The following is a 14,824-nucleotide window of genomic DNA, read 5'->3' as shown; positions in this document are numbered from 1 at the left end:
GGGATGTAAAGAAATGTGTACACAAAATGAAAGAAGCTTTTTGGAACACATGGAACATTTTTAGGGACCTTTTATTTCAGCTCATTAAACATGGGACCAACACTTTACATGTGCTTATTTCTGTTCTGGGTATTACTTAATCTGATACTGCCCTCTCTAGGACAGCCATTATACTGCATCCAAATAATATTCAGTGTCAGAACCAACAGCCTGATTCACAGATGTTGTTCCTTAATTTAAACCATACAGGTACTCAAATTAAAACATTTATCTGCTTTTGAAAAGTTGGGAGATGATAGATACATCTTTGTTTGCCTCCTCCGCTTTCTCTCGCTCTCACAGTCAACACATTTGAAGGACATTATTATTATAATAGTGTCAATATCAGAGATTGTACACCTATCATTCTACCAGTCAGTCATTCATTGGCAAGGTAGAAGTATAAAAAGCCATGTTTCATGGAGACATGGTGACCCTTCACTCACAATTTGAAAAGCTACAGGCTTCATATTAAAAAGCCCCCTAGAGCCAACCATTTCTAGAAGGGTGACCCATCCTCCACAAATCTACTTGGCAAAGTCCCACAACAGATTCAACACCTGTGTCAGTTAAAACATTTCAATATGTTAGTGTCCATGTTGGTCAGTACAGTGGGTCACTATGAGCACATTTGAAGTTGTGTGTAGTGAGTTGTCTTGTAGTGTTTATGTGTGTATGGGTGTAATGTAATGTGTTGAAAATGATCTTAGTGTATACGAGCAAATGTTATGTCAGTTAATCCTCTCTGGGTTCACTGTTGTTACTACCAAATTTGGGGTTAGTGATTAGCTAATACACTGGGGTACTTTTCCACCTGCCAGCCAATCAATTAGCTCTCTTTCATCCACACACATCTCTCTCACTCACTCACTCCTTCATCCCCTCACTTTCTTTGGCTCAGTGTTTGAGGGAGAAGTCTCCCGTGTTGAGGCGAGGGCGAGGTAGTCCTCCAAACATTTCTGTTCCGTCGTTGGCTCCTGGGGCCAACAGGGCCTTCATGCTGGCAGCAATATGATCCAGGTCAGCTACACCAGCCTGCAACACAGAGACAGTTAGTGGGTATATGTGTCAGAATGACTGATTGACAGAGAGAAAGTGAGCTGTATGTTTTTAAATGAAGGTTGACTGACCCGTTCCCCACTGTGGCCTTCTCCCTGGTGGGGTCTGTTGCCCTTGAAGCCCCACACAGGAACAGACACGGGGAGGGAGCGGGCCATGTTCATGGGGTTGGGGTGTCGGGATGAGAATGACTGCCCCATGGCCATGCTGCGGGGGGGAGGAGGACAGTCCTCACTTAACGAGCCTGGAGCAGAGAGGAGGCACATATTAAGAGCATTAGGTCATCATTAACTAATATTACTACACACACACTCACCATCAGTGCTCTCCTCCTCTCCATCGGACTCAAAGAATGGTTCACAGTCACGAGACAGCGAGTCCTCATCCATGGAAAAAACTCCTGAAGTAGAGAGAGATTAATATTTACGAAGTCATTCAGACCAGGAGATTTAAAAATAAATAAATAAATAAATAGTCCCACAGAGCTGTGTTCACCTGCAGTCTCATTCAGATTACGGCTCCTTTCGTCCATGTCCTCCTCTTCCTCACACTCTTCCTCTAAGTCCCCAATTCCGGGAATGTCTCTCCCTCGTCCAGCCTCCTCTATCATCACAGCCATCTCTTGCTCCCTCTCTCCATTCCCATGCTGCCCAGCAGCTTGACCAATGACAGCCCCTGAGTGGTAGATTGATGGGTAGCTTTGCGAATAGAGTGTGGTACTGGGGCTGATGGTTCCCACCCACACTCACCTGTTAGGCCCTGTGGAAGAGAAGTTAAGAACTTTACGATCACACACAGCACTATGAATGACAGCCACATTGAATGGCACAAAATGACTGACAGTCAGTCTACTCACCGCCCTGTCAGAGGGCATGTCCACTATCAGTTTAGCTCCTCCGTCTCCTGCACTCAGACGTGTATATCTATGCGCCGTTAGCATAGATGTGGAGTGCAGCACCGCAATGTCATCCATGTAGCGCCGCGAAGACTCAGCCAAAGCCCCCTGACCCCACACGTGATAGGAGAAATCCCACTTCCGGCCTCCGGCAGGCAAGCCACTGCCACTCTCCCTTTTCCTCTCATCTCCCTCCACTGCAGATGGCCAGAACTTCTTACAGGCTGTAAGAATAGCCAGGTCGCAGCCTGACTTCTGACAATATCCCTCTGCTGCGGCAAGTAGTGCCAGCCAGCTCTCTTTGTGGTTGTCTGGGATCTCAGGGTCAGATGATTGGGTGATGGAGGCCATGATGGGTAAACAGGACTTCCAATGACTGTTGGATGTGTTTAATTTATTAGGGCTAGCTTTTATGGAATGTATAGATGCTTTGTAACTGTTTTTATTGATCAATAGTTAAAATGGTTTAGGTTAGTGTAATCAGGCACCTGTAGGACTCAGCCAGCAGTTTGATATTAAATACTATATATTTTTGTTAACAAGTCTTGTTATAAATTTACCTTTTTTCTCACTGGATTGTAGGCTGTAGTGTTGTGTTTTTGGAATCTGCTTTTGGCTAATCTAAGGAAACGTTAGGATCCTTTTTCAATTGCTGGTTTGGTTTAAGCTAAGAATAAAACTATCCTGAGTTGTTATAAAGCAGGTTTCAGAGGCACAAGGTGATTGTTTAATATTATTAATGTCAGTGTGCCTGAGAGAACTAGGGGAGAGAAAAAAAAATGTTGCTGGTGTTACCTGGAAAAAACAAAATGGAGAAATAAAGCTTGAGTTGTCAAAAAGAAAAAAGTTTGCATTGTTAGTCATTATAGCAATATTAGCTGATGTCACTAGCTAGGCACTATTTAGATCATCACTAAACCAGAATTCAGATAATAATCTCATAAAATTATGCATGATGAAACTTCATGAAATTAGATGACAAATTATATGCATGGAGTTTGTCAAAATTCACATGATCCAAATACTGTACAAACATTTCAATTCCATATAACTTTTCTGACGTCAGACTGCCTTGTAGCAGTCTGAGTTCATGGTCAATATCTCAGTGGTCAATAACTCAGTGGCAGTTTGAGGATGTTCCAAAATAGACCTATGCTAACCGTGGGAAGACGTTGTCCACCTGTCGTTACGTCTCGCGAACTGTCGCAGTTCAGCGTCGTCGTCCCTTCCTCCATCACACAATCTCATGCATTCGTTAGCATACGAACTGGCTCTGCCAAAACCTTGTGGGGTGACTGCCTGCTCTAGACTTACCCAGCTCGTTTCTAAATGTCATCCCTGTGATTATTACTACCAGGAAAGCACTTCAAAATGCAAAATGTCATGACTGCGGATTGTTTGTGCTTGTTTGTTTGCTAACATGCTAGCCAACTGGTCTCCTGTGCACTCTCCTCCCAACATGAACACATTTCATTTTTCTTGCCTTTGCAGAGACACTAGCACACACAGACACAAATAAACAGCAAGAACAGAAGTCAGCTTACACATTCAGCTCCTTATTTCGTCTGTTGCAAGCGTTTTTCTAGTTCTAACTGTTTCTTTATCTCTGATTCAAGAATGGTCTCCCCTAGACTCCGACGTTGCTGTTTAGAGACGCTAGATGAGACGCACGTCTTACACGTGACTGTGGGCGGGCTCGTACTCGTCTTGTTTTGGACGCGCACTTGGACGAGGCTGCATCTCAATAGCTTGTCATGGTTTCTTCTACTGGTATAATTTACTTCATTCTCACTGATCTGACATGATGGAAGCAAATGCTTCTGGTAGGCTTTTCAATCTCTATATTATTCCCACCTAAACTGTCTTTAATTTTGCAGTGCAGATGAAGGACAAGAGAGGAGAGTAAAACGTTACATTTTTATTTAACTAGGCAAGTCAGTTAAGAACAAATTCTTATTTACAATGACAGCCTACCCCGGCCAAACCCTAACGACGCTGGGCCAATTGTGCACCGTGACTCCCAATCACGACCGGTTGTGATACAGCCTGGAATCGAACCAGAGTCTATAAAAACAAAGAAATAAATTCTAGTCAATGCCACTCCGACATTTCTCGTCATTATATTTATATTTTTCTTCATTCCATTATTTTACTTTGAGATGTGCGTATTGTTCGATACTTCTGCACTGTTGGAGCAAGCATTTCGCTACACCCGCAATAACATCTGCTAAATATACGTATGTGACCAATACAATTTGATTTGAATACCCATAAAACCTAGTTGTCAAACAGAGAAATGGTTCCAATCGTTTTTCCACCATCCATTTTTCCCATTTGGGATTTCAGAAACACATATAAGGACTGTTCGTGTAGCCTTACCCTGGCGTGACGTTTTGATAATCATGTAAATCTCGGACAAGGATTTATCAGTATATTCGGCTCTATTTACTCTCGGATTCGAAAATTCGAATTACCATCAAGGTGGACATCATGCAAAACTACAAATCCCTGAAAGCTCCTGAACATCATCGCTAGCTGACACCCTTGTTAACAGGTATTGTGTCAATTTAAAACTTGCACAAGACAGTTCACAGAATTGTCCATTTAAAGAAATTTAGCCAATTTATTCATTACTACATTTAGATAGTTAATCCAGAGATTCTTATCTTTGCCTCAATTCAGCAGTCTCATCCAGATCATCATGGCATTTGTAGTTCTTTATAATAGCCTCATTAGCGTTTCTTTTTGGGGGTAAATACAGGCGAAAATGTTGATAAGTCACCTTGTCCCAGAGAGATTAATACAGTTATCAAAACGTCACACCAGAGTAATCTAAATTAAATACAGGCCTTGTTTTAAGGTGATTTATCAATGGTGGAAAAACAGATTGGAACAATTTCCCGCTTTGAACACTAGGGTTTATGGGTATTATGATTCATACGGTGGTACTCTTGCCACGTTAAAAACAACTGGGAAAATACGTCAAATCCTGACATCGGTGATCTTCATGTCGGAAAGTCGGAGCTCTAGAAAGAAGCCAGACTTCCGGAGTTGGATAACTGTTCTATCGTTTTTTCCGAGTTCCCTGTTGATTTGAACGCACTGAAGTCGGAAGTCGGAGATTTTCGATTTCCCAGTTCTGAGTTCCCCGTTGTTTTGAACGCGGCATCTATTCCAATTTAGACGTGCCACCACCTATGATTGGTTGATGTTCCTGACTGACGTATAACGTAGACGGTGCAGTCTATGAAAGCGGAAGTCTTCTGACGACATTTGTTTTGAAGAAGAAAAAAAGGCTAGTGGAAGAAAATGGAGCCAAAGCCTGAGACTAGTCACAAGGTAAGCGCAATGTATTGACATTGAAGTTTAGATTTCGTCTTCGTCTGATTGATTCGGTCTGTATTAAAGGCCGCCAACTAAACAAACTCGGTTATCACCATTGTAGCTAGACTATCACCTTCACAACAAAGTCGTGTGATATTTGAGGAAGCTGACGTAACTACAGTAACAGTTAGCTAGCTAACGTTATAACGTTATAACAACAAACAAGCTAGCTTCATAATTATTTCCAGATTCAAATTGATATTTGCTGCTGTGATATATTACTTGTTCAATAAATTGGTCACGAGAAATATCATCATAGCTGTGCTATTTTCCACGACAGACTTCAATATGTAAAGCAATAAGCACTGCTGGTTCTCTAACAGCTACTAATAGTAGTTAGACCTGTTTACAGTGAAGAAAGGGTCCCGAGGCCGAGGATCCCATTCCATAGAATTAGCATTGTAAAATTCCCTGTGAATGTGATTACGGTATCTAACTAACTAAACGTTTGAGCAGTTCGTTGGTGAAGGATGGCTTATGTAATATTTCACCTGAATTGATGTCGCAGCTGGCAAATTATTATTGATTATACATTTCGGGTAATATACAGGATAGATATGATGGTATATTGTATTTGTATGGAAGCTAGCTTGATCTATCCTATTGGGTTCAGTCAGTTTAAGACACAAATCAAGTGTTATTTGTCACATGTCCCGAATACAATTGGTGTAGACTTTACCGTGAAACGCTTGCTTACGAGCCCTTCCAACAATGCCGAGTTAAAAATAAATAAATGGTAACACGAGGAATAAAATGCACCGGAATCGAGCTATAGAAAGGGAGTACCAGTACCAGGCACTGCCTGGGAGAAACCCCTGGCAGGCACACAGGTGGAATCACTGTGCGAGTGACTGAATTCATGTGACTCTATTTTGTAGGCTACAGTAAAGTCAGCTAACTCATCCTCTTTGGGATGTCATATGATTGTCATTCACCACCCTATTCCCACTCGATCACACTTTCTGATTCATTGCACTGGAATCCATGACATGACATTTTGCCATTAGTTTTCACTGCAAATTATATTCTATTAATAGCATATGTTGTTTTGTCACACAGCTGGTGTTTGAGAAGGAGGGGGTTTACCTTCACACCAATGCCAAGAGGAGCAACCAGGACACCACAATCCCAGGATTCATCCGTATAGTGGAACGGGTAAGCTGGGCTTCTCCCATAGACACCATATTTACAGTGAGCTCCAAAAGGGGTGGGTATAATTTGTGGAACGTTGCAAAAGGAATCTGTCCAAAAACGTAATTAAAGTACAAGGAGGTTGCCAACAAACAATGCATACAAAGTAGCATGATCAATTCACCTAGCTAACTATCTGCCAAATAGGCATCAGCTCACCACGTAGCTTATTCTTAATGCTTGTCCCTAGACTACCAGAGTGAGGACAGACATTTTTTGTAAAAAATGGTAAGTGAAAAACTTATTGAAATAGCCCACTCCCTACCTGGTATCTTATTCTGCCACTATACAGCTTTGTATGCATTGTTTGTTGGCAACTTTGTTATTTACAATGTTTTTGGGACAGATTCCTGTTGGAACGTTCCACAAATTATACCCACCCATCCAAAAGTATTGGGACAGTGACACATTTATTGTTGTTTTGGCTCTGTACTCCAGCTCTTTGGATTTGAAATGATACATTGAATATGAGGTTAAGGTGCAGACTGTCAGCTTTAATTTTAGGGTATTTTCACCTGCTTTGGAGTTACAGCACTTTTCTTTAGGGGATCAAAAGTATTGGGACAAATTCACTTATGTGTATTAAAGTAGTCAACATTTTAGTATTTGGTCCCATATTCTTAGCATGCAATCATTAAATTAAGCGTGTGAACCTACAAATTTATTGGATGCATTTGCTGTTTGTTTTGGTTGTGTTTCAGATTAGATTCAGATTTTGTGCCCAATAGAAATTAATGGTAAATGTATTTTGTCATTTGAGTCACTTTTATTGTAAATAAGAATACAATATGTTTCTAAACACCTCACATTATTGTAGATGCTACTATGATCAAGGATAATCCTTAATGAGTTGTGAGAAAGTTAGAGGCATAAATGTCATATCCCCTCAAAAATGCTAACATCTCCTGTTACTGTAATGGTGAGAGGTTAGCATGTCTTGGGGGTATGGTAACTTTCTAACTCATCATTGTATAATTTCAAGTCCAAAGTGCTGGAGTAGAAAGCCAAAACAACAGCAAATTGTCACTGTCCCAATACTTTTGGAGCTCACTGTATATGAAAATATTGCCTCCCCGAGTGGCACAGGGAGCTAAGGCACTGCAGTGCTAGTGGCGTCACTGCAGACCCGGGTTCGATCCCAGGCTGTGTCGCAGCCAGCCGTGACCGGGAGACCCATGAGGCGGTGCACAATTGGCCCAGCATCGTCTGGGTTAGGGGAGGGTTTGGCTGGCTGGGATGTCCTTGTCCTATCGCGCTCTAGTGACTCCTTGTGACCGGGCCGGGCACATACGCGCTGACATCTGTCTCCAGCTGGATGGTGTTTCCTCCGACACGTTGGTGAGGCTGGCTTCTGGGTTAAGCGAGCAGTGTGTCAAGAAGCAGTGCGGCTTGGCGGGGTCATGTTTCAGAGGACGCATGGCTCTCGACCTTCGCCTCTCCCGAGTCCGTAAGGGAGTTACAGCGACAGGACAAGACTGTAACTACCAAGTGTATATCACGAAAAGGGGTAAAAATAAAAATAGAAATATGACTATTGGTTGATCAAAACCAATTCTGGTCATATTCAAAGTGTACTCATCCCTGTGGTGGAAGTCTTTGTCATCAGTAACTTTGTTTTGCTTCCTTTAGTCAAACGCATATAGATCCTATACAGTATAGCCTAACACTAAGAAGAAAGGACATCACATGTTATTCTGGACTAGACTAAGGTGTTTGTCTATGTTTACAGGGTGGGGAGCCAGCTTTGGAGTGGAGCGCACTAGAGGACGAGGGCCGCAATGCGGCTGCTGTATTCTACACTAAAAAGGTGAGCGCTTGTTTAGTACACTAGTGACACACATCACTCTGTTTTCTTCATGTTCTTTATATACGGCCTGTCTTCCTGTTAGGATGGAGAAGGAGGGGTGGAGGACACCAACTTTGACCCTGGCTATGAGCCAGACTGGGCAGTCATCAGCACAGTGAAGAGAGACCAAGTCAGAGAGCACCCCCCCGTCAAAGAGACAAGTACGTAGACTTTTATAACTTGCCTTCTGCGTTTGTAGTTCTCATACTAGGCTATACTCAAAAGTGTGTTTGCAGCAAGTGTATAGTGCTATTCTTGATGTTGATGTCTCCCCCTCTGTTCCCAGGCCAGTGGTCGTTCTCCCTGCCTCTGTCGGAGCTGTACTCTCTGCGACGGTCCCGTTTCTCCCTGGGCCGTAACTTCCTGGTTTTTACCAGCAGGGGTGGCCACCCCCTCCCTCCTCTGCACTTCCACAGGGGGGGCACCAGGGAGCTGTTGAGGGCCCTGCAGCGTTACATCATCCTGGCCCCGTGAGTAGTAGCAGCAGACAGCCAGCTCTCCCTCTCTCTCAGATCAATGCCTCAGAGGAATTCAAGGCATTTCACTGGCATATAACTGGACTCTGAACAGTAGAGTTTAGCAGCTGTTGTACCCAACCCCTTTCTACATACATTTTGAAGTGTCTTTTTCATACTTTCTCTCTCTTTCTTGCTAACATTTTCTTTTATTCTGAGCTTCTATATCTTCTCTGTCGCTGTCTGTGTCTCTTACCATCTGCCTGACTGTGTTTTTCTGTTGTTTTAGATCACCTGTAGATGGTCGTCTCTTCCTAGCGTATCCCCATGACTCTGGGGCTCTCTCTCAGTCCTTTGATGAGCTGCACCTCTTTGACGATGGAAGCTCCGACCTCGTCTCTGTAAGTCTTGTGTTTTGTGTGTGCTATTCTTGAGAAGGTTTAATGTGTGTGTTTATAATTATATTAATCTCTTTGTTTCCAGAGGTTTATCCAGGACCCTTATGCCACCACCTTTGGGGGATTCTCCAAGGTCACCAATTTCTTCAGAGGGGCTCTACGACCACCAGATTCCCCCTTCCACTCTCGTGGCCCTCAGGACCACCATGGGCCCCCCTCAGCTGATGACGAACCAGGCTTTGAGCTCATCACCTGTGTAAGTGGGGGGATGGGATTGGAGATGTCAGGGCTAGTGATGAGTTTACATCTGTGGAGTAGATGGAGAAGTGGACCTCACTTTGTATCATCCAGATGTTGGCTGTAACATATGGATGGCGACGTCGTCCAGGCGTTGGCTGTAACATACGGATTGCGACGTCGTCCAGGCGTTGGCTGTAACATACGGATTGCGACGTCGTCCAGGCGTTGGTTGTAACATACGGATTGCGACGTCGTCCAGGCGTTGGCTGTAACATACGGATGGCGACGTCGTCCAGGCGTGCGCTGGCTGTAACATACGGATGGCGATACCGTCCAGATGTTGGCGGCAACATACGGATGGCGATACCGTCCAGGCGTGTTGGCTGTAACATACGGATGGCGATACCGTCCAGGCGTGCGTTGGCTGTAACATACGGATGGCGATACCGTCCAGATGTTGGCTGCAACATACGGATGGCGATACCGTCCCAGATGTTGGCGGCAACATACGGATGGCGATACCGTCCCAGGCGCGTTGGCGGCAACATACGGATGGCGATACCGTCCAGATGTTGGCGGCATCATACGGATGGCGATATCGTCCAGATGTTGGCGGCAACATACGGATGGCGATATCGTCCAGATGTTGGCGGCAACATACGGATGGCGATATCGTCCAGATGTTGGCGGCAACATACGGATGGCGATATCGTCCAGATGTTGGCGGCAACATACGGATGGCGATATCGTCCAGATGTTGGCGGCAACATACGGATGGCGATATCGTCCAGATGTTGGCGGCAACATATGGATGGCGATATCGTCCAGATGTTGGCGGCAACATACGGATGGCGATATCAGTGGTGAGAGTTTTCTTTTTGGTGGCACCAGGGGGTGGAGCTTGGCCCTAAACCAGACGTAACCAGGGGACAGCCTCTCGACAAATGGGAGGAGTTCCTGGACCCAGAGGGGCGTGTGAAGGACCCACAGCAAATCAAAGAGCTGGTCTTCAGGGGGGTAAGAACGTACAGTATAATTCCTCTCTGACACCATCTTCCATCCAAATGTGTTTTGCTGTACAGTGTCTGTACCATGTCATTCAAACCATCCTTCCTTTCCCTCTCCTAGGGTATCACACCATCCCTGAGGAAGGATGTGTGGAAGTTTCTGCTGGGTTTCTATCCATGGAATAGTACTGTGAAAGAGAGGGAGGACATTCTGAGGATGAAAACGTTAGTCTCTTATTATCTTCCTCGCTTGTTATGGCTCTCTTATCACAGACTGGGACTGTTGTCTAAACGGGAGTGAGTAAATTCATCTCCTCAACACCTCTGTGTTTTTCTGTCTTCAGAGATGAGTATTTCAGAATGAAGGTTCAGTGGAAGTCAGTCAGTGAAGAGCAGGAGATGAGGAACTCCCTCCTCAGAGGATACCGCAGCCTGATAGGTTGGTGTTGCTGTCTGTTAAACATGATCTCACGCCTCATTGGTTGACACATTTTATGATTTGTTACTTATCTGTTCATGTTGTTTTGATTGGACAGAAAGGGACGTGAGTCGGACGGACAGACACAACACCTTCTTCTCTGGCAACGACAACCCAGGCCTGGCTCTTCTCAATGACGTGCTGATGACATACTGCATGTTCAACTTTGATCTGGGTAAGCCACTCCCCTTGTCCTTACACTTGAAAGTTCAAAGCTATTCTATCACATTTCAACTTTATTTATTATCAATATCTCACACCTGACTCTCCTCTCTCCTTGTGGTTCCTGTTGTTTCTCTCCCTGCAGGCTATGTCCAGGGGATGAGTGACCTCTTGGCTCCTCTCCTTTTTGTCACTCAGAACGAAGTGGAGTCCTTCTGGTGTCTGACAGGTTTTATGGAGATGGTGGTAAGCACCTTACTCTCTTGTTAAATACTCATATATTACCACATAAGAGTGTTAAAACATAGCATTATACACTATTTTAATGTTCTCTCTCTCTCTCGGGCCCTCAGCACCAGAACTTTGAGGAGTCTCAGGAGGCCATGAAGCAACAGCTCCTTCAGCTCAGCCTGCTGATGAAGGCTCTGGACCCTGAGCTCCTTGACTACCTGGGTAAACGATGACTATCACTCAGTTACTGTGTTTCTCTCACACTTCACCATAACTCAAATGTGTTATTACTCAGTGAGGTAGACATTCATCATGCAGTCAATTCTCCAATCAGCCAATTGATTATATTTGACCTTAACTCAAGGTGTTATGTAACTACCTGGATGCGTAATCCGATTGACATAGTAAATTCTTCACATTGTTATGTTGTCTCTCTTTCAGACTCCCAGGACAGTGGCTCTCTGTGCTTCTGTTTCCGTTGGTTACTGATATGGTTTAAGAGAGAGTTCTCCTTCGAGGACATCCTGTCCCTTTGGGAGGTGAGTGGGTGGATACTACTCATTAGAAACACTCCCATGTAGCCTAGGCTCTACACACTATATGGAAAAAAACCTTAGTTTTACAATATATGTAAGTAAACACACAGTGAGCGCACTGTTCTGTGCTAGGTTCTTTGGACTCGTCTGCCCTGTGAAAACTTCCATCTGCTGATGGCCGCTTCCATTCTGGAATCACAGAGGGGGGAGTTCATCGGCTCTGACCACGACTTCAACACTATTTTGAAGGTTTGTTGGAAATGTGTTTGAAGTTATTTTTCTTAACGATGTTGTCTTTTTGTTTGTGTGTACAGTACTAAGGACTGTTTGTGTCTATGTGCAGCACATCAATGAACTGACCATGAAGCTGGATCTGCAGACAGTCCTACGAGGAGCAGAAGCTAACTACCTACAGTTGGCCTGCTGCAAAGTAGGAAATATCTTAGAGGAGGATACATTCATTTGGACATGATATATTTAACATATTGTGTATTGTCATCTAACTGATCTAACCTCTTCTCCTCTCTCCATTCCTTCTGTCTCTCAGGAGCTGCCGGTGAAGGTGCAGGAGGTCATTGGTCTTGTACGTTCCCCCCAGCCCCGATGACGAGACAAGCCCAGAATCAGAGTCACATGAGATGCAGTAGATTCTCAGCCAATCACAGGCAGCAGCTACTGAAACGAGCCAGTCAAGTAACAGCACTGCTGCTGCAGCAGCACGCCCTCGCCCTACCTACCCGTAACTCTGAAGGACAGGGTGATTGACATGAGGAGAGAAAGCCATTAACCGATATGAGGTGTTCCATATAGGAAGATATACGCTCAATGGCCAGTTATTTTTTTTATTTTTTTTTAGGTACACCCATCTAGGTACTGGGTCGGACACCCTTTTGCCTCCAGAACAGCTTGAATTCTTCGGGACATGGACACGTTGCTCAATTGATATCAAGGGACCTAACATGTGCGAAGGAAAACATTCCCCATGCCATTACTTTACCTGCCACCGGTCTGTACCGTTGACACCAGGCAGGATGGGTCCATGGACTCACGCTGCTTACACCAAATCCTGACTCTGTCGTCAGCATGATGCAACAGGAATCGTGATTTGTCGGACCAGGCAATGTTTTTCCACTTCTCAATTGTCCAGTGTTGGTGATTGCGTGCCCACTGGAGCTGCTTTTTCTTGTTTTTAACTGATAGGAATGGAACCCGGTGTGCTCGTCTGCTGCAACAGCCCATCCGTGAAAAGGACCGACGAGTTCAGTGGTTCAAGATGCCGTTCTGCACACCGTTGTTGTATTTCGCAGTTATTTACCTGTTAGCTTGCATGATTCTTGCCATTCTCCTTCGACCTCTTATCAACGAGCTGTTTTCACCCACAGGACTGCTGCTGACTGGATGTTTTTTGTTTGTCACACCATTCTCGGTAAACCCTAGACACTGTCCTGCGCGAAAAGCCCAGGAGGGTGGTCATTTCTGAGATACTGGAACCGGCGCGCCTGGCACCAACGATCATAACGCACTCAAAGTCGCTTAGGGCACTTGTTTTGCCCATTCTAATATTCAATGGAACGGTAACTGAATGCCTGTCTGCCTGCTTTATATAGGCCATGACACTCACTGCCTGTAGGAGCTAACCATTTTTGTGAATGGGGTGGTGTACCTAATAAATGGGCCATGTATTGTATGTTGGATGATATGGGGCATAGGAGAGAGAGGTTTGATAATGTACTGATGAGGGTTGCAGACTGTTACCATCTCTGATAGACGGGGCATTAGAGTGAACAGTGATACGTTGTTTTTTTTCATGAATGTAACTATCCCAAAATATTGAAATGGTCTATATATGCAGTGCATTGTCTTTATATAAATACCGCAATACATTTTTTGTTTCCCATTTTGTGTGAATCCAAGTTATGTCCAGTCATTTATATTTATGTACCTGTCTCGTGAGAATTTCTTTTTTTCTTTTTTTTCTTCCAAATTCTTCTTTGTGTGAAATCCTTCCATTTTAAAATTGCCTGTTAAATTGTTTTATCCCTGTCTTTCTATCTCAGAACATCTGTCCCTTTTTTAATGGTGTATCATTGTGGTCTGCATTAGTTCCACCCTGTTGTTCCTTCTATCCATGCTCTCCCCTCTATTGCTGTCCTTCTCACTCTAAGTAATTCTAAATATAATATGAAGAATAATCTCACTGACAGAGCATTACAAGTACTATAAAATGCCTGCCTTGTAGAGTGTTATACATGCAGTACTATAATGTTTAAGATTTTTAACTACCGGTATTATGTCATAACAATATTTTCATTTATCTGAAATTGCTGAATCTTACCAAATAAAGGGTACAAAAACAATCAATTACTGGTGAAATGGACTCTTTTCCTGATGTTGTTTACTAGTCATATGTTCCCACCAGACCGTGTGAACCCCCCTAATTCTGTTAACCCTCCACTACCCTCCCAAATTATTCATCCTAACACTACCATGAATCTTAATGCGTGACTGGTCCATGCCCTCTCCCTCATCTCAGTTCCATATGAAGTTTTAGACATGGAAATGCTAGTACGTATAAGAGGGAGATCGACATGCAAACAATGAAAGATTTACCGGAAACCTAAAATACAAGTATGTATTTGAAGTGGGGAAACTGTTGAGGTAACTGTTTGATTGTATTACTATTTATTGATTGCATTTTGTATTTTAATAATGGTATTTTATGTGTTCTGCAGCGCTCATTTGGAAAAAGGCCTGGATCTTAATGACTTCCTGTTGAAATAAAGGTTCATTCAAATATTGTCTTGTCAGATGGTATGTGAGTTTTGATGCTCTTGCTGTTTACGCTGTAGTTATTGTTGTAAACTAATAAAATTACGTGTAAAACACCACTCATTTGCAAAATG

General features: G+C 43.7%; 2 protein-coding genes across 2 annotated transcripts; one reads left to right on the top strand and one right to left on the bottom strand.

Annotated features, from left to right (window-relative positions):
- Window positions 1–49: 49 nt before the first annotated feature.
- akt1s1 (AKT1 substrate 1 (proline-rich)) lies at window positions 50–3,693 on the bottom strand. The gene is given in 7 exon segments (XM_024433683.2): window positions 50–1,074; window positions 1,170–1,342; window positions 1,415–1,498; window positions 1,594–1,836; window positions 1,839–1,857; window positions 1,955–2,788; window positions 3,538–3,693. Coding segments are annotated over 6 exon segments (1,047 nt in total). The 5' UTR covers window positions 2,345–2,788; window positions 3,538–3,693; the 3' UTR covers window positions 50–936.
- A 1,402-nt stretch (window positions 3,694–5,095) lies between these two features.
- tbc1d17 (TBC1 domain family, member 17) lies at window positions 5,096–14,282 on the top strand. Its single transcript, XM_024433681.2, has 17 exons — window positions 5,096–5,332; window positions 6,437–6,532; window positions 8,298–8,375; window positions 8,458–8,575; window positions 8,701–8,884; window positions 9,159–9,270; window positions 9,353–9,523; window positions 10,399–10,524; window positions 10,636–10,739; window positions 10,859–10,953; window positions 11,051–11,167; window positions 11,300–11,400; window positions 11,508–11,607; window positions 11,827–11,924; window positions 12,054–12,170; window positions 12,265–12,351; window positions 12,469–14,282. The coding sequence occupies exons 1-17, from the start codon at window positions 5,303–5,305 to the stop codon at window positions 12,526–12,528; spliced, it is 1,794 nt and encodes a 597-aa protein (XP_024289449.2). The 5' UTR covers window positions 5,096–5,302; the 3' UTR covers window positions 12,529–14,282.
- The last annotated feature ends 542 nt before the right edge of the window (window positions 14,283–14,824 follow it).

Source organism: Oncorhynchus tshawytscha, unplaced genomic scaffold, assembly GCF_018296145.1.
Source record: "Oncorhynchus tshawytscha isolate Ot180627B unplaced genomic scaffold, Otsh_v2.0 Un_contig_2225_pilon_pilon, whole genome shotgun sequence".
In the NCBI taxonomy this organism is placed as follows: Eukaryota; Metazoa; Chordata; class Actinopteri; order Salmoniformes; family Salmonidae; genus Oncorhynchus; species Oncorhynchus tshawytscha.
Note: the sequence above shows the minus strand (reverse complement) of the source record. Positions and strands in the feature narration are given on the sequence as shown.